The following is a 19,695-nucleotide window of genomic DNA, read 5'->3' on the forward strand; positions in this document are numbered from 1 at the left end:
TTTCTCATCATTCTCTCAAGTCTTGGCTTTCAGGAGATACAAATATTGGCATTGAAACAAACCCACAACAGAAACTATTTCTAGTTATTCCTGCTACTATTTACCTGCTATCCTCACTAAACCAACTCCACCTCAGCTGCTTTGTGGCGCCACCGTGCACCAAAAATGTCTTCTTGGCTTTATTCCAGCCATAGAGGAGCATTATTTTTCTTATTTTCAGACACACATAGAACTTTCTGCTCACTGGTTGATCTTTGGCTGCTCCTGATTGGACATTACCATCAATCTAAGCTCTCTGATTGGTGGAAATTTTGACAGGAAGTGGTTTCTTTATCATTTCTGAGGTATCTTAGCAACATATTGATGACAGTGATTATTTCTATGATGAAAATGTGATAAATAATGGTGTTATGATGGATCACTCATTGTGGATTTACTATATAAAGCAGGGGTGCCCAAGTTCAGTCCTCGAGATCTACTTCCCTGCAACTTTTAGATGCAACCCTTCTCCAGTACACCTGAATCAAATGGCTCAGTTCCCTCCTCCACATGTCATTCAGCTCTGCAGATGCCTGGTAACGAGCAATTCATTTGATTCAGGTGTGTTTCACCTAAAAGTTGCAGGACTGTAGATCTTGAGGACTCGACTTGGGCACCCCTGAACACTAAATTTGTGGCTGGTTTGTAAACCTCCTGGACGGGGTAGAAATGCCTGGAAACCTTCCATAGATCACCTAAAGGTTAAGCAATTTATCACAATTTACCCTACAGAGTTACACACTGCCGTTCCTGAGAAACTGCTGATGACATAAGCCATAAGAGATCTACTGGCGTTTTAAGGGTTAAATTATGAAGCAAATTAAAAGTGGTCTGCACCTCTCCCCACGCAGCAGCAGGGGGCTCCACAGGTGGGTAATGTTTGGGCAGATCCCACGCCACCTCACTCATGAACCACTTGAAGCTCTTGCAGTTGAGTCGGTTTCTCAGCTCCTTCTGCACCGTCATGTCTCCCGCTGACAGGTGGCGGTACTCGGGCCGGCGCTGGTAGATGTACTCTGCGTACTCGTCCATCCAAACCTCCGCGACTCGCTTCAGGTTCTGAAATCACAACACGTTCATATTTTTATTTCCACTCTTACATCAAAGCTCATAAGATTTAAGTCACCTTTGTTCTGGTTCTGGTATGAGAACCGGAGTAACCATTCACACTGTTTGGTCCGCTTTATACGAACCCTGGTCTGCTTCCGTTTGGAGTAGTGTGAACGCTCATGTGGTTTGAAGAAGTGAACCCTCTTTAAAACAGGGCTTCCTGGTTCGGTTCGCGTCCAGTGAAGCAAAGAGAAGTGATGCAGGTCGACATGGTGCTGAGCCGTTGTAACTGCATGACGTTGTCCAGGTGGTTTGGTTCGCTTCAGTAAGGCTGAAGTAAGAACTAGGTGTTGTTCTCGAGGCAGCGTAATGTCGTTTTCTCTTCCTGGTTTGAGAGTTTTTGTTTTCAACACATCATCCAACCAGAACGTTTTTCTTAAGCTTTGTCTGAGAACTATTGTGTGACTGGTTGGAAATTTGAAGTGGCTGTGATTAATGTGGAAATGTGTGAAAGGGAACGTCGTCATTTCTGCCTTCCCGCTGATGTGAAAGATTTAACAAGGCTGAACGGATCATTTTAACGAACAGCTGGTTGAGGTGGTGAGGAAGTACGAATGTCTACGATATGTTGCATCGACTTTTCAGAATTTACTGCCCAACTTGACAGAGTTCCCGGACTATCCTGGTGTGGATGTCAAGTCACGTCTCAGTCTCATGCTGATCTCCTGAAACTGAGTAAATATCTGACTGAAGCTGCTCCACTGTGTTCAGACAGAAGTTGGCAAAACTATCTTTTAGTTGAAGGAATCTGGCTAATAGCTGATGCATCACTAGGAATCCCTGTCTTATTAAACACTCATTTTTAAAAATTTTTTAATTATATGGAACACAGTGATGGTACCACTCGTTTAGAGCAGTGGTTCTCAAACTTGGGGTCATTAACTTGGGGTTCAGAAGATCATTTCAGGGGGTTGCCAGATGATTGTAAAAACATATATACCCTACATTTATCAAATAAAATAAAACCAGGCCTGTAAAAAGTAAACCATTATTCAAGAGATAATTAAAGTTGAATTTCTGCCTTAATTCTTTAACACATTAACGCGGAAACAACAAGGTTGGTATTCCTCATGTCATATTACAAATCTGACATTATATCCACGAGAGAAGATGGTTTTTAGCTTGTAGATGTCTTCTCACTGCAGTAAAACACCAACCACTTTATCCTCCTTATTCATGAAGGTTCTGACAGGTTTCCACTCTGACATTTAGAGGACGGCTGCACAATGACCCATTTGATACATCACTTATTTAATCACTAAGTCGCTGTGTGTGTGTGTGTGTGGGGGGGGGGGGTCGCGAGCAACAACCTGTGTTATCTTGGGGTTTGTGGCTCAAAAAGTTTAAGAGCCACTGATTTTGAGGACCAGAGTAAAAACTGCTGTGGGGTGTTCATGGCATCTGAATGTGTAGAAGTATTAATGCGAGAGAAAATTAGCTTCAGAGTCTCCAGGCAGCCGGTTTGTTAGCAGCGTTTCAGGACATCATGTCTTCAGTAAAACACAGACTACCGCATCATTTCTGCATCCTTCCATCCTCCATGTTTTGACTGATTTAACATGACAAAATGATCAAAGCCTCTCAGTAAAAAGGAGGCCAGTCATCCTACAGGAGCTGTCATTGGGGCCCCGGGAGCCAAGCGATAGGAAAACAGGAGCAACTTGTCTGTAGTCATGAGAGCAGATAGACTGTGCTGAATTATGGGATGTTTCCCCAGTGGAGCGACAAAGAAACACCAAACATTTCTTCTCTCCCTGCCCCATCTTCTTTCATATCTTAGTATTTAGATGCTGTGAAGCCAAATGAGGTCTCCTTTGGTTTTTCCTTTAGATCTAAAACATTCACTGAGCCAGATGGAGGGAAGGAACTCAAACTTACTGAAGGTGTCTCCAGAACCAAAACAGCACATTTAATCTTAAACTGGACACCAGGTTTTCCAAAACCTGCAACGTTTTTCCCACTAAGAGCAGGACAGGCCACTTCTTTAGCAGTTTCCTTACAGTTTCACATGTGGACAGGACTCCAAATGATAGATTTTCTCTCCTTGACTTTGGATTTTGTGCCCCGCTGCAGCTTTACGTTACGATGTGATGTTTAAAAGGAAAAACTAAATTTGTGGTTGGATGATATAACTAACAAAGCTGGTTAGTAGGTTACTTTGTTCTTCGGTGTTGTTGTTCAGCATTTTCATGAAAAACTTGCACAGAAACAATTTAAAGAAACGTAAATAAAGCATTCAGCTGAACCAGTGATCTGGATGACCCTGTGTAATGTAAATCTGTCCATGTAAACCCTTTCAGGTGTAAATTCAGAAAACAGAGCCCGTGTTTCTCTGAGATGTGGTGGCGTGTTGGGGAGAACGTACAGCAGCAGCCTCAGGGGTTTGGAGGATGAAATGAAGGAGAATTCAGGTTCAGAATAAAATCATCTCCTCCAGCCCTCAGGGCACATATGTAGCAGGAAAAGGAGCTCATCGCCTGGAGACAACCTCCGGCTCTGAGGAGGAAGCTGAAATGCAGCTCTGTCTGCCTCCACAGGGTCCCGTCTGAACACATTCAGGAACATCTCAGAACCTGGCAGGTAGATTTATCTCCGGTTACTTCTATGTGCATGTGTAGAGTGTAATTAAATGGATGTGAGTTAAATGGACATCTGTTAGAAAGAAGAGAATCATCATGTTCATTCACAGAAGTGTAATCAATAAAATGATTCAATATTAAATAAAACCTATACTGAGATGTTATGATTAAACCAAACAGTTTTTTCTTTTTCTCGTACACTCTATTGATCCCAGCTCGGAAATTACTTCTTCGCATTTAACCCATGCTAGCTACACTAGCCGGACTCTGTTTTCAGCTGTCTTTGTTTGTTATTTTGTCTGCAACAAACAAACAAACACAAAGGCAACAATCTTGGTTCCAAATAAAAGGTCAGCTGGCAGACAGAAGTGCCCAGACTCCTTAGAAGGACATTGTCTCTGAGGTAAATCCAGTCTGATCTGGACACGATAACCTGATTCAAAGGTGTCATCGCCTGGTCTTTGCAAAAAGGACCCTTTGTTCATACCACAACTTTGTCTCGTGAGAGGTCATGCAAGCTTTTGACTTAAATTAATGAGGTGGGAGCTGATTGGCCGCAGGGAGGCCAGAGTGGGAAGGGGGGCTGGCCCAGTGCGTCCCACTAAAGCATGACTAAGCGTAGGAGAGGGGCTGGCTTATTCAAATAGCCTCCTGTGATGACGAAATCCCAGGAGGGTTCAGATCACGTGTTTGCGAGTTTACTCTTGTTGGTGGTTCAGCTGTGAAAAAAAGAGCCCAAATGTCAAAACTCGACCGTCTTCAAAAGAAAGCTTTCAGGGAAGTTAACGTTCAGTCCGACACCAATACACGTTTTAACTTGAAAAATGCAACTTCCGGGAGGTGAAATCTCTTCTCTTTTCCTTTGTTTGGAATTTGGGGTTTTAGGTCTATCAGAGGATCAATAATAATCCATAAATACTGTTTAACCTCTTCTTCATACACTGAACCGTGACTGGTTGTCCGTGATCAGCTGAGTTTTTCTCTTGTTCAGCAGATAAGGGGGAAACTAGGGGTTCACGGTTCACACCGACACATATTTACCCTAATCTATTGTTTTTGGTAGAACCCTTCTCTAACAAAGTAGATGACACAGTTGGTAGAAAGAATTTATATTTCAGATATTCAGGGACGGGTCCAGAAAAGTATTAGGGGGGGAAGGTAGGGGCACTAAAGTGATCATCTAATGTGAAAAAAAATTAAGAAAAACCTGTTAAAAATGTATAACAATATATTTTTATCAACAGGCGATTACTTTGGGTGATGCTGCGATGTAGGATTTTTAATCACTGTTACACAAAGACACTTCAGTGATAAAAAGAAAAATATGTTTTTTCTTTTAACCAGATCACCAGTTTTATTAGAGGTTCTTCATCAATGTTGACTTTTTAACTTCAGTCTTCACATCTGGTGGTTTTATGACCGATATCATCACCATGGAGACGGCTGGTGAGGTGGAAACATTAGCTCTTCGTTCTCTCTTCTGTTAAAGCACTTACTTTAAAGAATGAAGACTGAGCTGAAAAAGTGTCTTAGCAGGAGACACTGAAAAACAACAGATAGCATACAGGTGTATATGTACTGTGGCAGCTCAGGACGTGTGTTTGAACACCGCCCGCTACACACACTTTGCATACACTTGAATGACCAATTCCACTGACCACCACTGGTGCCAGGGAAGCACCACAAAGTGTTATCTGGTCTGTGGGAAACACTGCACATCTACTGACATGCTTACCTTCCCATCAGATCCCACGTGCACATTTCCCTGGTGTGCATATTTACACATGTTGAAAATTAAACATGGTGTCTAGAATTTAAATACGTTTTATACTGTGTTACAGGTGAATTTACTCTGATCTTGATTCTGACACTTCAGTAGAACTCACATCTCTGCTTTGAGACCAGTGTTATACACACAGCTCTTCTAGCTGTGAAGATATACTTCATTTATTTTGGTTAAGTGTTTTCAGGCAAGAAAAAACAGGCCACATCAAGAAGAGGTTAATAAGCGTGTTAAGATTTGCTGGTCAACCATCTGTGATCATTCAATGTGGTTCACTGACGGTTATCAGCATAATATTCAGTCACTAAGTCACACTTTTTATTAGTCAGATACAAAAATGTATATTTCTTCTGAACCTTTTTAATTTTGTTTGGTGATTTATAAAACACCATTCATCTCTTCTGCATCCAGGTGGTGGTGTTTACACCAGCATTCCTTCATCTCATGGTTCTATCATCAGACCTGAAGTCATGCAGCTCCACTGACACACTGCTGTGTTTTCTACACCAGGACTACCGCTGCACACGCCTCTCCAGGTGGAGTTTGAGCAGAATGTCCAGATAGATAACTTCTTCTGTTCATGACCTTTTTAGTCCAGCACACTAACAAAAACAAGAAACCTTTTTTTCTCTGTCGGCACACAAAAGCTCTCAGCAGAGATCTGCTTCCAGGTTCTCTGAACCTAAACTTTCAATTCTCTTAACAAACCTTGATTTTAGAAACTATTTCTGACTGTCGGGTTCCTGAATTCCTCCAAAACAGTTCTGCTGTGTCTCTTTTCGCTTCAGCTGAAGCATTCACTCGTCAGCCAGAACATTATCACCAGGTGAGGTAAAAACACTGACCATCTTGTTACCATGGCGCCGGGTAGTGGGTGGGAGGTACCTCAATACTCTGGCTTGAAGCTGATGTGATGTTAGCAGAAAAAAGAGCAAAAATAAAGACATGAAACTCTGAACAGGGTTAAATTGTAGGACGACCTGAGGAGGTCAGAACCAAGCTGGAGTTGGACTCTACAGGACTTAAATAATCCGTTACTGAAGACCTGGTGTCAGACCGAGCAGCAGACCGTCTGGAGTTAGGAGGGGGGGAGAAATAAAGAAACCTTAGATGAGGAAGGGGAAAATACTAAATTCATAAATATCAAAAATATATTTTCTTATATAATAACTGATCAGGTGATGTTTCAAGGTGAGCAAAAATAGTCATTTTAAAGCTTCAACCAAACTCAAAAAGGACAAAATATTTTACAGGCTTCGTTTATGGTCTGCACACGTCAGAGTTGAAGTACGTCATCTCGTCTCAGTCTATGTTCACACTGCAGGTCTTAATGGTCAAATCTGGCTTTTTCTGCCTGGTCTTTCACGTTAACATTTCAATGTGACCTTCATTACACTTAGGTGTGAACGGTATACTCACACAAAGAAAAGTCAAAGTTTAAAGGGACCTGAAAGGTCGAGCTTCTAGTGCCGGAAAGTTCAGTTCACGTTTTATCAACTTTTCCTTTCTGATACTACTACTACAACCCACTGGCTAGCATCTGATACTACTACTACAACCCACTGGCTAGTATCTGATACTACTACTACAACCCACTGGCTAGTATCTGATTCTACTACTACAACCCACTGGCTAGCATCTGATACTACTACTACAACCCACTGGCTAGTATCTGATTCTACTACTACAACCCACTGGCTAGCATCTGATACTACTACTACAACCCACTGGCTAGCATCTGATAATACTACTACAACCCACTGGCTAGCATCTGATTCTACTACTACAACCCACTGGCTGGTATCTGATACTACTACCACAACCCACTGGCTAGCATCTGATACTACTACTACAACCCACTGGCTAGCATCTGATACTACTACCACAACCCACTGGCTAGCATCTGATACTACTACCACAACCCACTGGCTAGTATCTGATACTACTACTACAACCCACTGGCTAGCATCTGATACTACTACTACAACCCACTGGCTAGCATCTGATACTACTACTACAACCCACTGGCTAGTATCTGATACTACTACCACAACCCACTGGCTAGCATCTGATACTACTACTACAACCCACTGGCTAGCATCTGATACTACTACTACAACCCACTGGCTAGCATCTGATACTACTACTACAACCCACTGGCTAGTATCTGATTCTACTACTACAACCCACTGGCTAGCATCTGATACTACTACTACAACCCACTGGCTAGCATCTGATACTACTACTACAACCCACTGGCTAGTATCTGATTCTACTACTACAACCCACTGGCTAGCATCTGATACTACTACTACAACCCACTGGCTAGTATCTGATACTACTACTACAACCCACTGGCTAGTATCTGATACTACTACTACAACCCACTGGCTAGCATCTGATACTACTACTACAACCCACTGGCTAGTATCTGATACTACTACTACAACCCACTGGCTAGCATCTGATACTACTACTACAACCCACTGGCTAGTATCTGATTCTACTACTACAACCCACTGGCTAGCATCTGATACTACTACTACAACCCACTGGCTAGCATCTGATAATACTACTACAACCCACTGGCTAGTATCTGATACTACTACTACAACCCACTGGCTAGCATCTGATACTACTACTACAACCCACTGGCTAATATCTGATACTACTACTACAACCCACTGGCTAGCATCTGATACTACTACTACAACCCACTGGCTAGTATCTGATACTACTACTACAACCCACTGGCTAGTATCTGATACTACTACTACAACCCACTGGCTAGTATCTGATTCTACTACTACAACCCACTGGCTAGCATCTGATACTACTACTACAACCCACTGGCTAGCATCTGATACTACTACTACAACCCACTGGCTAGCATCTGATACTACTACTACAACCCACTGGCTAGTATCTGATACTACTACTACAAACTAAACTTATAATCATTACTCTGAATGTGTATTGGGCAGGTAGGAGAGGATCATCTGACATTTTACCAATAAGTTGAAGTTTTTGGAATTTCTGAAACCATTTAATTGACTTTTAATCAGAAGAAGACGTTTCTGGTTTATTAACATGCCTTCAAACGATCTGATACTCACCCTGGCCAAGCTGACACCCCCGGGAACTTTGTAAGGGACGTACTTCCTATAGATGTGTCCTACCCGGGAACAGGGGATATCCTCCATCCGACCTCCACACATCCACACCTACAGAGACAGGAGCAGAGAACCAGACAGCAGTCATCACATAAGGTCCGCTGACAGTCGAACAATGTGAGAAATAGGACACTTTCTTCTACACACCATTACACACTTCCGACTATAAGGCATTAACCTCACACCGAATCAGTTATGTTGAACAGAGAAAATACCAGTCATCCGTATAATTTAACATTTAGTGACTGAACTCGTCTCGTTCCTGTAAGTCCAACCAGAGTTACGCAGAATCATAAAATTACAACTCTACATCTGAGAAGTTCAGACTGCTGCAGCTCTGACGTCCTGACTGGCTGAAGATCCTGTGATTCATCATCTTGGAGTTGAATGACCTTACAGCAGTGTGACCAGCTGCAACAATCCCTACCACCGTCTTCCTCACCCTCTTCATCCCTGCACTAGAGCTTACAAACAGCAGTACCAGGCTGTAGGACGGATGAAGAGCTTCATGTCAGCGCTGCTCTGATTAGAAGGAAAGTCTTCCCTCTGACAAGCAGCCTGTACAATCTGCTTAGCTCAGAGTACGAGCACTAACAGTTCAGTGAGGCTCAGGACACAATCATTCCTCTTTAAACGTCACCCGACTGTGGTGATGATGGTACCAGCTGAAAAGTCATGGAGCTGAGGGAGGAAGCTGATATGCTGAACCCTTATTTCTACATTACACATCATACATGTTGGAGCAACCTGAGCTGTCATCCACAAAATAACTCTTCTGGAAAGATCTTATTTATTTCAGCACTGCATTACCAAGAAATAGTCCTCCATGTACTGTCCTGCTGAGCAGTTGATATCTCATCATGCGACTATTTTCTAATAAATATGAAGCTTTTACAGCTTAAAGACAGATATAAAAACTTTTTGTTAAAGTAACACTTTATTAATATATAATATATAATAATTATTAATACCTTTCAAGTTACAAAAAATCACAAAATGCTTCACAGGAGCCAAAAATCCATAAAAACAAGATAAATGAAGAAAAAGCAGATTTTAAAAAGATTTTAACTGGTTTTTAAAAGTGATCACAGAGTTCACCAATCTTAAGTCCAAAGGAAGAGATCCAGAGTCTGGGAGCCACTGAACAGAAGGCTGTGTGTCCTGATCAAGGCCTGCTGGTGAACTCGGTCCTGCCAGGGTGCAGAAGCCCTCTGATATTACCCGGTGCCTCTCTGTGAGGAGCTCTCCAATAGTAATTAAAGATAAAATTGTCAAATACTAACAGGTCGATGCAGAGGCAACAGCGTTGGCCTCTGCATCGACCTGCCATTCAGATGAGCCGTACTGGCGGGTCACTAAACATCGGCCTGGGTGGTGTTGGCCTGTTACTCCGACTGACAGGTTGACACCACCTCAACGAACATCAGTTGATTTATACACGTCACACACCATCCAGTGACACCTCTGATGAAGACGGAAGACTACCATGGACACATGTCAGGCAGACCCTGAAGAACTAAATCAGCTGTTGCATCCAGATCATGATCACATGAAAACTTCTTTTTTTTTCAAAAGTAAGTTAAAATAAATTAGTTGTAGAGAGGAAATACCTGAAATACCTTAAACCTTGTTCATCATTATTGGTATTTTTGTCCATTTGGGAACATTTTTCTTCTTGATGTGATCATCATTTAGGCTCATGGCACAATTTCTCATAAAAAAGTCTCTTCAAACCTTTTATTTACCAAACATTGTTTTATATGCAGGCCTATAATGTAGCTGATTTAATTAAAAAACAGTTAAAATATTTACATTTTTTCCTTAAAAATGAACTAATCTCACAGAATGCATGATTAAACTTCAAAACAACTATTAGATTTTAAAGAGAAATCTGCATTTGTCCTCAAAGTTCTTTCACTGTTTGGTAGTTTTGTGCAGGACTGAAGTTCTTTAAGAAATTTAAGTAAGAAAAGCAAAAAAAAAATGTAATCAATGAAGAATTAATAATGTTTTATTAGCTGTATTTTCCTCTTGGACACTGGTCCTTAATGACTTAAGAGGGGAGTAAATCAAACTGATGGTTGATATTATAAAGCGGCACCCAAACCGCTAGCAGTGGCCCTGGATCTTCTGTGAGAAATTGTTCTCAGTAAAGAAGTTTATCTGGTTCTTGAATGAGACAGAGAATTCCTATTATAGGCAGCAGAAAGTGAAAGACTTCTGACTGGAAATTAGATCCACATGTAAAATATTCTAACCAACAGAAGGCCGGTGCTGAAGAGCAGAGCGACGTGCAGCATCCATCCGGTCCAATCAAACCCCCCTGCAGAGCTCTTTGTACTTAATTGAGTGAGACGACAGAAGTTCTTACTCACTCAAGCCAGAATTCAATTATGGTGACGGCGGTTGTGTCTGTCCAGAGCTCCGAATCAACATGCCAGCCAAGTCATGCAGTTACAGAATAATTCATGCTGAAGCACCAAACAAAAACATAATCTAATCTGGAACTCTGAGGATGATTAATGTGGAGAGTCGCTCATGCATCAGATGGGATTTGGCTCCAGAGCTGAAACCTCCATGAGGAACGCCGCTTGTAGGTTTTTTTTCTTAAAGAGATGTGAACAAACACCAGCCTGCAGGAGACTTCAGGGTTTTATTCCTTCCCAGCGTTGTGGGACATGTGAATGTCTATCATTTCAAACAACTCATAGCAGTTAGATAACTGGTTCTGTAGTTTAAAGCGGGACCAGCCATGACACAGTCACGTCGTCAGAGTTCTGCTGGAAACCTGCATCCTAAAAACCAACACCTACATGTCTTCCATACGCACAGCTTCCTGAAAGCTTGTAGCTCTACATCTCTACTAGAGATGAGGATTTTAAATGATTTTGAATTTTCAGGCCAATTAAAATAGATTAGTCAATTAGGCCTGACATCATCAATAATGAATTTGAAAATACTTTATTCCCATAGCGAAACTGTAAAATGCTATTTATATAACATATGTGCTCCACAGACTAGTGTTTTTTTTTTGTTGTTTGTTATTTTTAGTTTTATTTTTAACGTTGTGTGGGCTCCAGTTTTCTTGTACAGCAGGTAGATGAGAAAGTGGGTCAGGAAGACGTCAGAACTGAACCTGGTCTGGCTGCGTCAACAGGCTGTAGCCTGGAGCGGCTGCTATACCAGGTGAACTAAATATGGAGCAGTCGGCTCATTTCTTTTCGTCTTTCCGTCTGGTCTTTTTGCACCTGAAACACAACATTTCTGTCATGGTTTAGTAACTGTGCTGCTCTGGTCTGTTACTTCCACTGTCAGTGAAAACTCCCGGTTTACTTTCCTACTTCTATCAGGAAGCAGTGAGGTGATTCACCCAGGACCGAAGCTTCAGGGTTAACTCCCTTCACCTTAACCAGCAGCGATGAAGCAGACATGAGTCTCTGCTGTAACCAGATCTGTGTATGGATGAAGCTAAATAAAGAAAATATTCACACACACAGCTAACTGTTTCTGCTTAGATCAACCTGCTCAAACTAAAGGCTGGTACACAAAAGACTTTCTAAATCTGAAGAGATGTTTCATCTGTTAGTTAAACATGAAGATATAAAATCTGGCATTTAACAATACTGATCATACTGTGTGTGGTGTCCTCCGATAATCTCCGCACAGAACAACAAACACAAAGATGCAACCAATTTACAATCTAGTCCTCCGAGCCAGAAATCTTGCAGGATCAACGTGACTGAACAAAAATGAAGAAGAACCATGGCAACAACCAGAAAGCACAACACCTAGCATGGCAGAGGACATCCATGCAGTGATGTAGTCTAGTTTATTCTAGTGGGTATACTATACTTCTTCATCATGTAAAGCACTTTCTGTTGCCTTTGGCAAGAAAAACGCTTTATAAATAAAGTTTGATGTGAATTGATTAACAGCTGCATAAACCACCGAACAGCCACTGACAGAACAAGACAAATGCATTTTCAATAAATATAAATTCAAGAAAAAATAAAGAGACAAATATTTCACTCTTGGAATAGCTTGAATAATGAGACAACTACACATAATACACAAGTTATTTATCTGATGGTGTACAAGGTGTCCTAATTAATGGACATTTAAGATTACTATGAATTTTCTTTGTTTTTATTTAACTATAATAAGATTCAGGATGCTTTTATCTTATCTTATATCTTATCTGTCTTATAATAACATGCAAATACAGCGTTAACTTTGTACATTTAAATAGTTTCTACCAGCTTCTAATGTTGTCCAACATTTACCATTAACTTTCTGTTTCTCCACTCTAACCAGAGATGCCTGTTTTTAAATTCCCCTACCTGACTCTCACTCCACAAGACCAGCCAGGTCGAAGTCTCTTCTACGAGCACGCACGCACACGTGCGCACGCACGCGCACACACACACACACACACACACACACACACACAGAACAGCAGTACCTCCCCTAGTTTCTATGAAACCACCAGTTTAGTTAGCTAGTTTAATGTGACAATCACCTGCTGTTTAACACACGAATTCCACTCACCAGGGCCCCGTTTCAGAAAGCGGGTTCAACAAACTCTTGAGTTTAAAGCGCAACTCTGAGCTGCCAATCTCAGAGTTTTCCATAAACCCGCTTTCTGAAAGGGGCCCAGGTTGGACTACAGCGTCAGGCTCTCCTCCCCGCCTGTCAGGAGAAGCTGTGGCAGCCTCTTCGCAGTCATCAGGTTCCCTTTCTAATTATCAGCTAATCAATAGTGGAAACAGAACCAGTAGCAACACACTCACTGAAACACTGACACACTGAAACAGTGTGATTTGACTTTGTTTTCCTTTCATGTTTTTTTCTCCGCGTTCCCTCTCCACTAACTACTCGTAACACCCAAAAAAATTCTTCCTCTTTTTTTCCTGCATCTTCTTCTTCCTCTCATCCGCCACTCTTTAATTCGTGGTTGTCTAGCAACCAGCCACCAGCTGATAGGAACGCAGGTCAGGATCAGGACAGACGGCCAAGCTGCTTTCTCTCTGCATCGGCTGAACGTCACATTTGACGGAATTCCTCATGGTCTAAACGGGCCGGCTTTGTGGCTAATTTATGACCGGGAAAGTGAAAGTTATGTCACAAAATATGTTGATACGTGTCTGCGCATTTTTCAGTGGTTATACGGAAATTTGGGACCTTTTCGAGTGAGTATACAGCGTATACCTGCGTATCACGTAGACTACACCTCTGCATACATGATGAAGTAATGATGTGGTCTTGTGATTGCAGAGTCACAGTTCAGGAGTTGTTGGCTTTCCACACACGTGTGGTCGTAAATATTGAACATGTTCAATACTTAAGATTGTAGGTCATGATCTGTTTCGGAGCCAATTGTTGAGACAAATTAGGTCTTAACACTCCTCAGCCCAAATGATCATTTTATAGGAAACTCTTTTAAGACTAAAGATAATCAGTGTTTGCCATCCTTGGTTGGGAAGGGGGAAAATCGGGACAAAAACAGCTCAATAATCTTTTTGTGTTCCTAGCCTTAGACCCGCTGTGTACCAGACCTGCTGATGTCTCTCTCTCTAGCTCGCTTTTAAAGGGGTCACACAGTTTTAACACAGCGTTGTAAACAGTTCTGCGTGCCTGTGAATAATAAAACATAACTCTCCTCCAAACAAAGAAATAGCAGCAGACTTTGTGCATGGTTTCCACTAGTTGACTAGTCGTGCACATCCTTGATATCCACACATTCAGAGGACAACAGAGGAGTGGTGCTCTGTTAAATGATTCAGCAAGAATAAGGCATGAACAGAGGAACATGACATGTTTACAAGTAAACAATGATAAAAACCTCTGTGGTCAGGTTGGATCATTTCAACACATTGGTTATCTAACAAGCCCGGACACACGCTTAACCACTGCAAACACACACACACACATCTGAGACATATGAGTCCGTCCTGTTTTACAGTGCAGCTCTTTGTCAGCTGGCAGCTGTCTCTGAGTCTTTGTACCTTGAATGAGATCTCGTACTGTTCACCTCCCCAGATCTCCAGACCCGTGTCATATCCTCCCAACTCCCAGAACCACTTCCTGTCCACAGCAAACAGTCCTCCTGCCATCACCGGGGACCTGGAAAAAGCACAGAGTCCCATATTTATCTTTACATATCACCTCTACACAGACATTCTAGTCTAGTTTCATACAGTGAAATGTCAGTAAAGCAGATGGAGATGGTTAGCTTCAGAGAACACTATTATAATATACAGAAAAATGTTTTCATATGAAGGAATGCAAACTGAAATGTGTTGAAATGTTTGTAAAATATTCTGTCACAGCATGTTTAATAGAGTCAAAACTACAGCTGGTTGTTGTTGTTGCTAAATGAAAGCTGGATTCCAGAAGCAGATTTTATGATCACACATGCACATATTCCACCAGTAAGAGCAGCATCTTGTGTCCAAGCAGAACCAGGTCCTGATGATGAAGTTGCAGAGCATCAGGTAAACCTGACTGGCTCCAGTCAGGTTTACCTGATGTGTATCCTGGAGAAACAGTGGTGTGTTACACAGGTTGTACACTTCAACAGGTTTCAACATTAAAATCTAAACAATCGTAAACAATGGCGGCGACCACCACTGTGTCACAGTCTTGGCACCTTCTGACAGGGATCGCTGTCCAAAGTGTCAGAAAACACGACTACATATGACTGTCACTATAGTAACCAAGACGGGTATCGAAGCTTTAGCTAATAAAATGGATGAGAGCCTCCTCCCACCACAAAGACCCTTACTGATCTTATAGAGACAGGCATAAGTTTTACACATCACGTGTGGTCAGTCTGTACGGAGGAGGAAGATGAGGAAGATATGGTGATGAATTTTATCCATGAAAACACTGACCTCTGAGCTCACGGTCTTTAAACTTTAAAAAAAAAGAGAGGAGCTCTGCCTGGCAATTAATAAGGGTCCATAAACACTTATTGATAATGGCAAATAACTACCCCATCACCCTTAACTGGACTAAATGGTGTAGAAAATTAATGAATAAATAACAATTTTACGACACTAGGGGAGTAGCTGGGAGGGGTTAAGGGCCTCGCTCAAGGGCCCAATGTGGTTCACCTCTGTTGACACTCAGGGGACTCTAACCCGAGTTCTCCAGACCCAAGCCCAACTCTGTAGCCCCTAGGCTACCACTCCCCTTCAAATACATGATGTCATATATGAAAATATGTCGTCCACATTAGTCCATATTTCACTGATTGTCATCTGAACATTCAGGCCTGGCTTATCTTAGCTCTCTGATACCACTCCAGTCAGAATAGAGAATGATTCATTGCTTCTGTTTGAAAATACAGAGGATAATGAGCTTAGAGAATAATCAGGTTAAATCTCAGCCCTTTTAAATATAGAGAAGCTTTTTTGTCCTCACAAGATTAAATCAGACAAATGGGAGTCAGATGATTTAACCTGCTGACTGATAAACTAAAGAAGCAACATCATCGCATCTGACCTCACTGTGTCAGCTACAAGAGCACCTTAATACACACCACATTTACTCTACACCAGATCTGTGGTATCCTGGTTTACTACAGCCTCGCTCAGACTGAATAACAAGGAACTGATTTCCATCTTTCCAGTACAAGTCTGTTCTACTCAGCATTTTACTTCCAGGAAGCTGAGTTTTGTTTTACGCGGTGCGTCACACACCAGCAACTGGACATCAACACACTGGCTGTTTTCAACGTCACCACAACTGATTCATCAAAGAAACCCAAGATGACATTATTGGAAGAAGGAAAGAAAATAAAGAGCAAGGGACGGAGAAAGATGTGACAAAAGTCAACATCAGATTAACTTTTACTGGCTGGAGAGATCTCAGAGAAGAGACAGGATGAAGATGATGCTGGATTAGCCATGGTTAGAAGGCACACTGAGATAATCTAATAAAGTTCAGTAGAGGAGCTTTACACATAAGGCAGCTGAAAACCTGCCTCTCCAATGTCCTGTTAAAATGAATTCCATTCATCAGAATTTCTTTAGAAGTGAATCTTAACCAACTGAAGACGACTAAATGCCGACCAGTGATTCTGCTACAGCTGAGCAACAGCAGAAATCATGAGATTAATGCAGTCTCATAGAGATAAAAAAAACACCAGCAAAAGACCCTCTGACTTCAGATACACTTTTAACAAATTCAAACTGGATGAGCTTCCACGTCCACGAAGCAAAGGAAACACAGAGAAGACTGAATGACAGAAAACAACAGAAACAAGGAGACACCAGCTTCACGGCCTTCACCCTCTGCTGCTTCTTCTCTCACATCTTTAAACATTTTCACACTAATTTGATGCTCCTGGCAGTGAAACAGAGTCTGTCTGGAAAAACACAGTAAACACAAACACACACTCCCTGCAGTGGTTAACAACGAAACACAGCAGACAGACTGTTATGGAAGAATAAAAGAAAAAGGTTTGTGGCTGCAGGAGGACAGAGAATCTGAGAGCTGGATGTCTGACTTCACACACAGTGTGTTAGCAGTATGTTTGCGGTGTATTAACAGCATGTTAGTGGTGTGTTAACAGCATATTAGTGGTGTGTTGGCAGTATGTTTGCGGTGTATTAACAGCATGTTAGTGGTGTGTTAACAGCATATTAGTGGTGTGTTAGCAGTATGTTTGCGGTGTATTAACAGCATGTTAGTGGTGTGTTAACAGCATATTAGTGGTGTGTTAGCAGTATGTTTGCGGTGTGTTAACAGCGTGTTAGTGGTGTATTAACAGCATGTTAGTGGTGTGTTAACAGCATATTAGTGGTGTGTTGGCAGTATGTTTGCGGTGTATTAACAGCATGTTAGTGGTGTGTTAACAGCATATTAGTGGTGTGTTAGCAGTATGTTTGCGGTGTATTAACAGCATGTAAGTGGTGTATTAACAGCATGTTAGTGGTGTATTAACAGCGTGTTAGTGGTGTATTAACAGCATGTTAGTGGTGTGTTAACAGCATATTAGTGGTGTGTTAGCAGTATGTTTGCGGTGTGTTAGCAGTATGTAAGTGGTGTATTAACAGCATGTTAGTGGTGTGTTAGCAGTATGTTTGCGGTGTGTTAGCAGCATGTTAGTGGTGTGTTAACAGCATATTAGTGGTGTGTTAGCTGTATGTTTACGGTGTATTAACAGCATGTTACTAGTGTGTTAGCAGTATGTTAGTGGTGTGTTAGCAGTATGTTAGTGGTGTGTTAACAGTATGTTAGTGGTGTGTTAGCAGTATGTTAGTGGTGTGTTAGCAGTATGTTAGTGGTGTGTTAGCAGTATGTTAGTGGTGTGTTAGCAGTATGTTAGTGGTGTGTTAGCAGTATGTTAGTGGTGTGTTAGCAGCATGTTAGTGGTGTGTTAGCAGTATGTTAGTGGTGTGTTAGCAGTATGTTAGTGGTGTGTTAGCAGCATGTTAGTGGTGTGTTAGCAGTATGTTAGTGGTGTGTTAGCAGTATGTTAGTGGTGTGTTAGCAGTATCTTAGTGGTGTGTTAGCAGTATGTTAGTGGTGTGTTAGCAGTATGTTAGTGGTGTGTTAGCAGTATGTTAGTGGTGTGTTAGCAGTATCTTAGTGGTGTGTTAGCAGTATGTTAGTGGTGTGTTAGCAGTATGTTAGTGGTGTGTTAGCAGTATCTTAGTGGTGTGTTAGCAGTATGTTAGTGGTGTGTTAACAGTATGTTAGTGGTGTGTTAGCAGTATCTTAGTGGTGTGTTAGCAGTATGTTAGTGGTGTGTTAGCAGTATGTTAGTGGTGTGTTAACAGTATGTTAGCAGTCTGTCATCATACTGATAATTCATGTTAATTATACACATATTGTTCTGATATTTTGGTTCTTAAATCAAATAATTTATCTGTTCATCTGTGTGGATTAATCTTGATAAATTAATGTATTCTGAGCATCATAAAAGATAAAGACATATGTCTAAATATACAGGATTAAGTAACTTAATACATCTTTCAAAAGATGCAGTTAAATTATGAAGACAATCCAAAATGTGAGAAAGTATATTTATTTATTTATTACAAAAAACGAAATATACAAAGAGTTTTACTGGATCTGATGGCAGATCTATTCAGAAATGTTTGAAAAGAGCAAATAGGTGGAGGAAAGAGATGTTCTCATCTGCACATGGGAGTTGCATCCAGATTGGTACCACTGCATTTAAAATCATGTACTTATTGCGTCCGTAGCCACTAACCCTTTCTACATGATTTCTCAGGTGTACCACCTCACCTGTTCTCTCATCATCCTGTTCATCGAGCTGACACATAAATGCAGCCATTTTACTTCTGCTCCTTTAAAGCCCAATCTGTCCTTTATATCCAACCCACAGTCAGCCAGAAGCTCATCACCTGGGAAAGTTTCTGCAGAAATCTGCTGTTCTCTGGGATGTGTTTATTCAACGTATTCTCTACTCTGCACCAAGATTGAAATGGAGGATGAAAATCTGCTGGTTAATTTTATATTTGTGTGCTGATCATGAAGCTGCTGCTGCAGCTGAGGACATAACTCTGGGGGAAAAAAAAAAAATACGATGAGATACTCGCCAGAAATTCTGAATAAGATCGAATTAAAAAAAATGATGAGAGCCACTGCTGAACCGCAGGTTCTCCTAAAATGGTAAATTACTCCCACAATTCTGTGCATTGATGAAGTAGGTGCACATTCTCGATAAGAGCAAAAAACAGCTTCATGTTTATCAGACTTCTGCAGCTGAAGATTAAAATTAGAAGCATCTAAACAGTCTTTCTGCTCACATTTAGATTGCTTGTTACAGGAACACAGCTGCTGTAATGACATCCAGGAAGTCAAACATCTACAGTTTCTGTTCACCTGAACAGCACATGTAATAAATCTCATATGATCTTTTACAATCAAGAAGATGGTTGTCCTCATTCTACTGGACCACAACAGCATTACAGTAAAGTCCGTGACTGATGAACTGCATCATGTTTTCACATTAACAGCTGATAACAAGAATTAT

The 19,695-nt window shown here is 41.3% G+C and overlaps 1 protein-coding gene across 2 annotated transcripts in view; it reads right to left on the minus strand.

The window, feature by feature from the left end:
• LOC121654825 (polypeptide N-acetylgalactosaminyltransferase 10-like) overlaps positions 1-19,695 on the minus strand; it is a 109,839-nt gene that overhangs the window by 11,021 nt on the left and 79,123 nt on the right. For both annotated transcript variants that reach the window (XM_042009157.1, XM_042009158.1), the window contains 3 exons: positions 14,690-14,807; positions 8,628-8,735; positions 877-1,098 (listed from right to left, as the gene is read on the minus strand). In XM_042009157.1, the coding sequence (XP_041865091.1) occupies positions 877-1,098; positions 8,628-8,735; positions 14,690-14,807 (448 nt within the window). The remainder of the gene's footprint in view (positions 1-876; positions 1,099-8,627; positions 8,736-14,689; positions 14,808-19,695) is intronic.

This window comes from Melanotaenia boesemani, chromosome 15 (genome assembly GCF_017639745.1).
Source record: "Melanotaenia boesemani isolate fMelBoe1 chromosome 15, fMelBoe1.pri, whole genome shotgun sequence".
NCBI lineage: Eukaryota > Metazoa > Chordata > Actinopteri > Atheriniformes > Melanotaeniidae > Melanotaenia > Melanotaenia boesemani.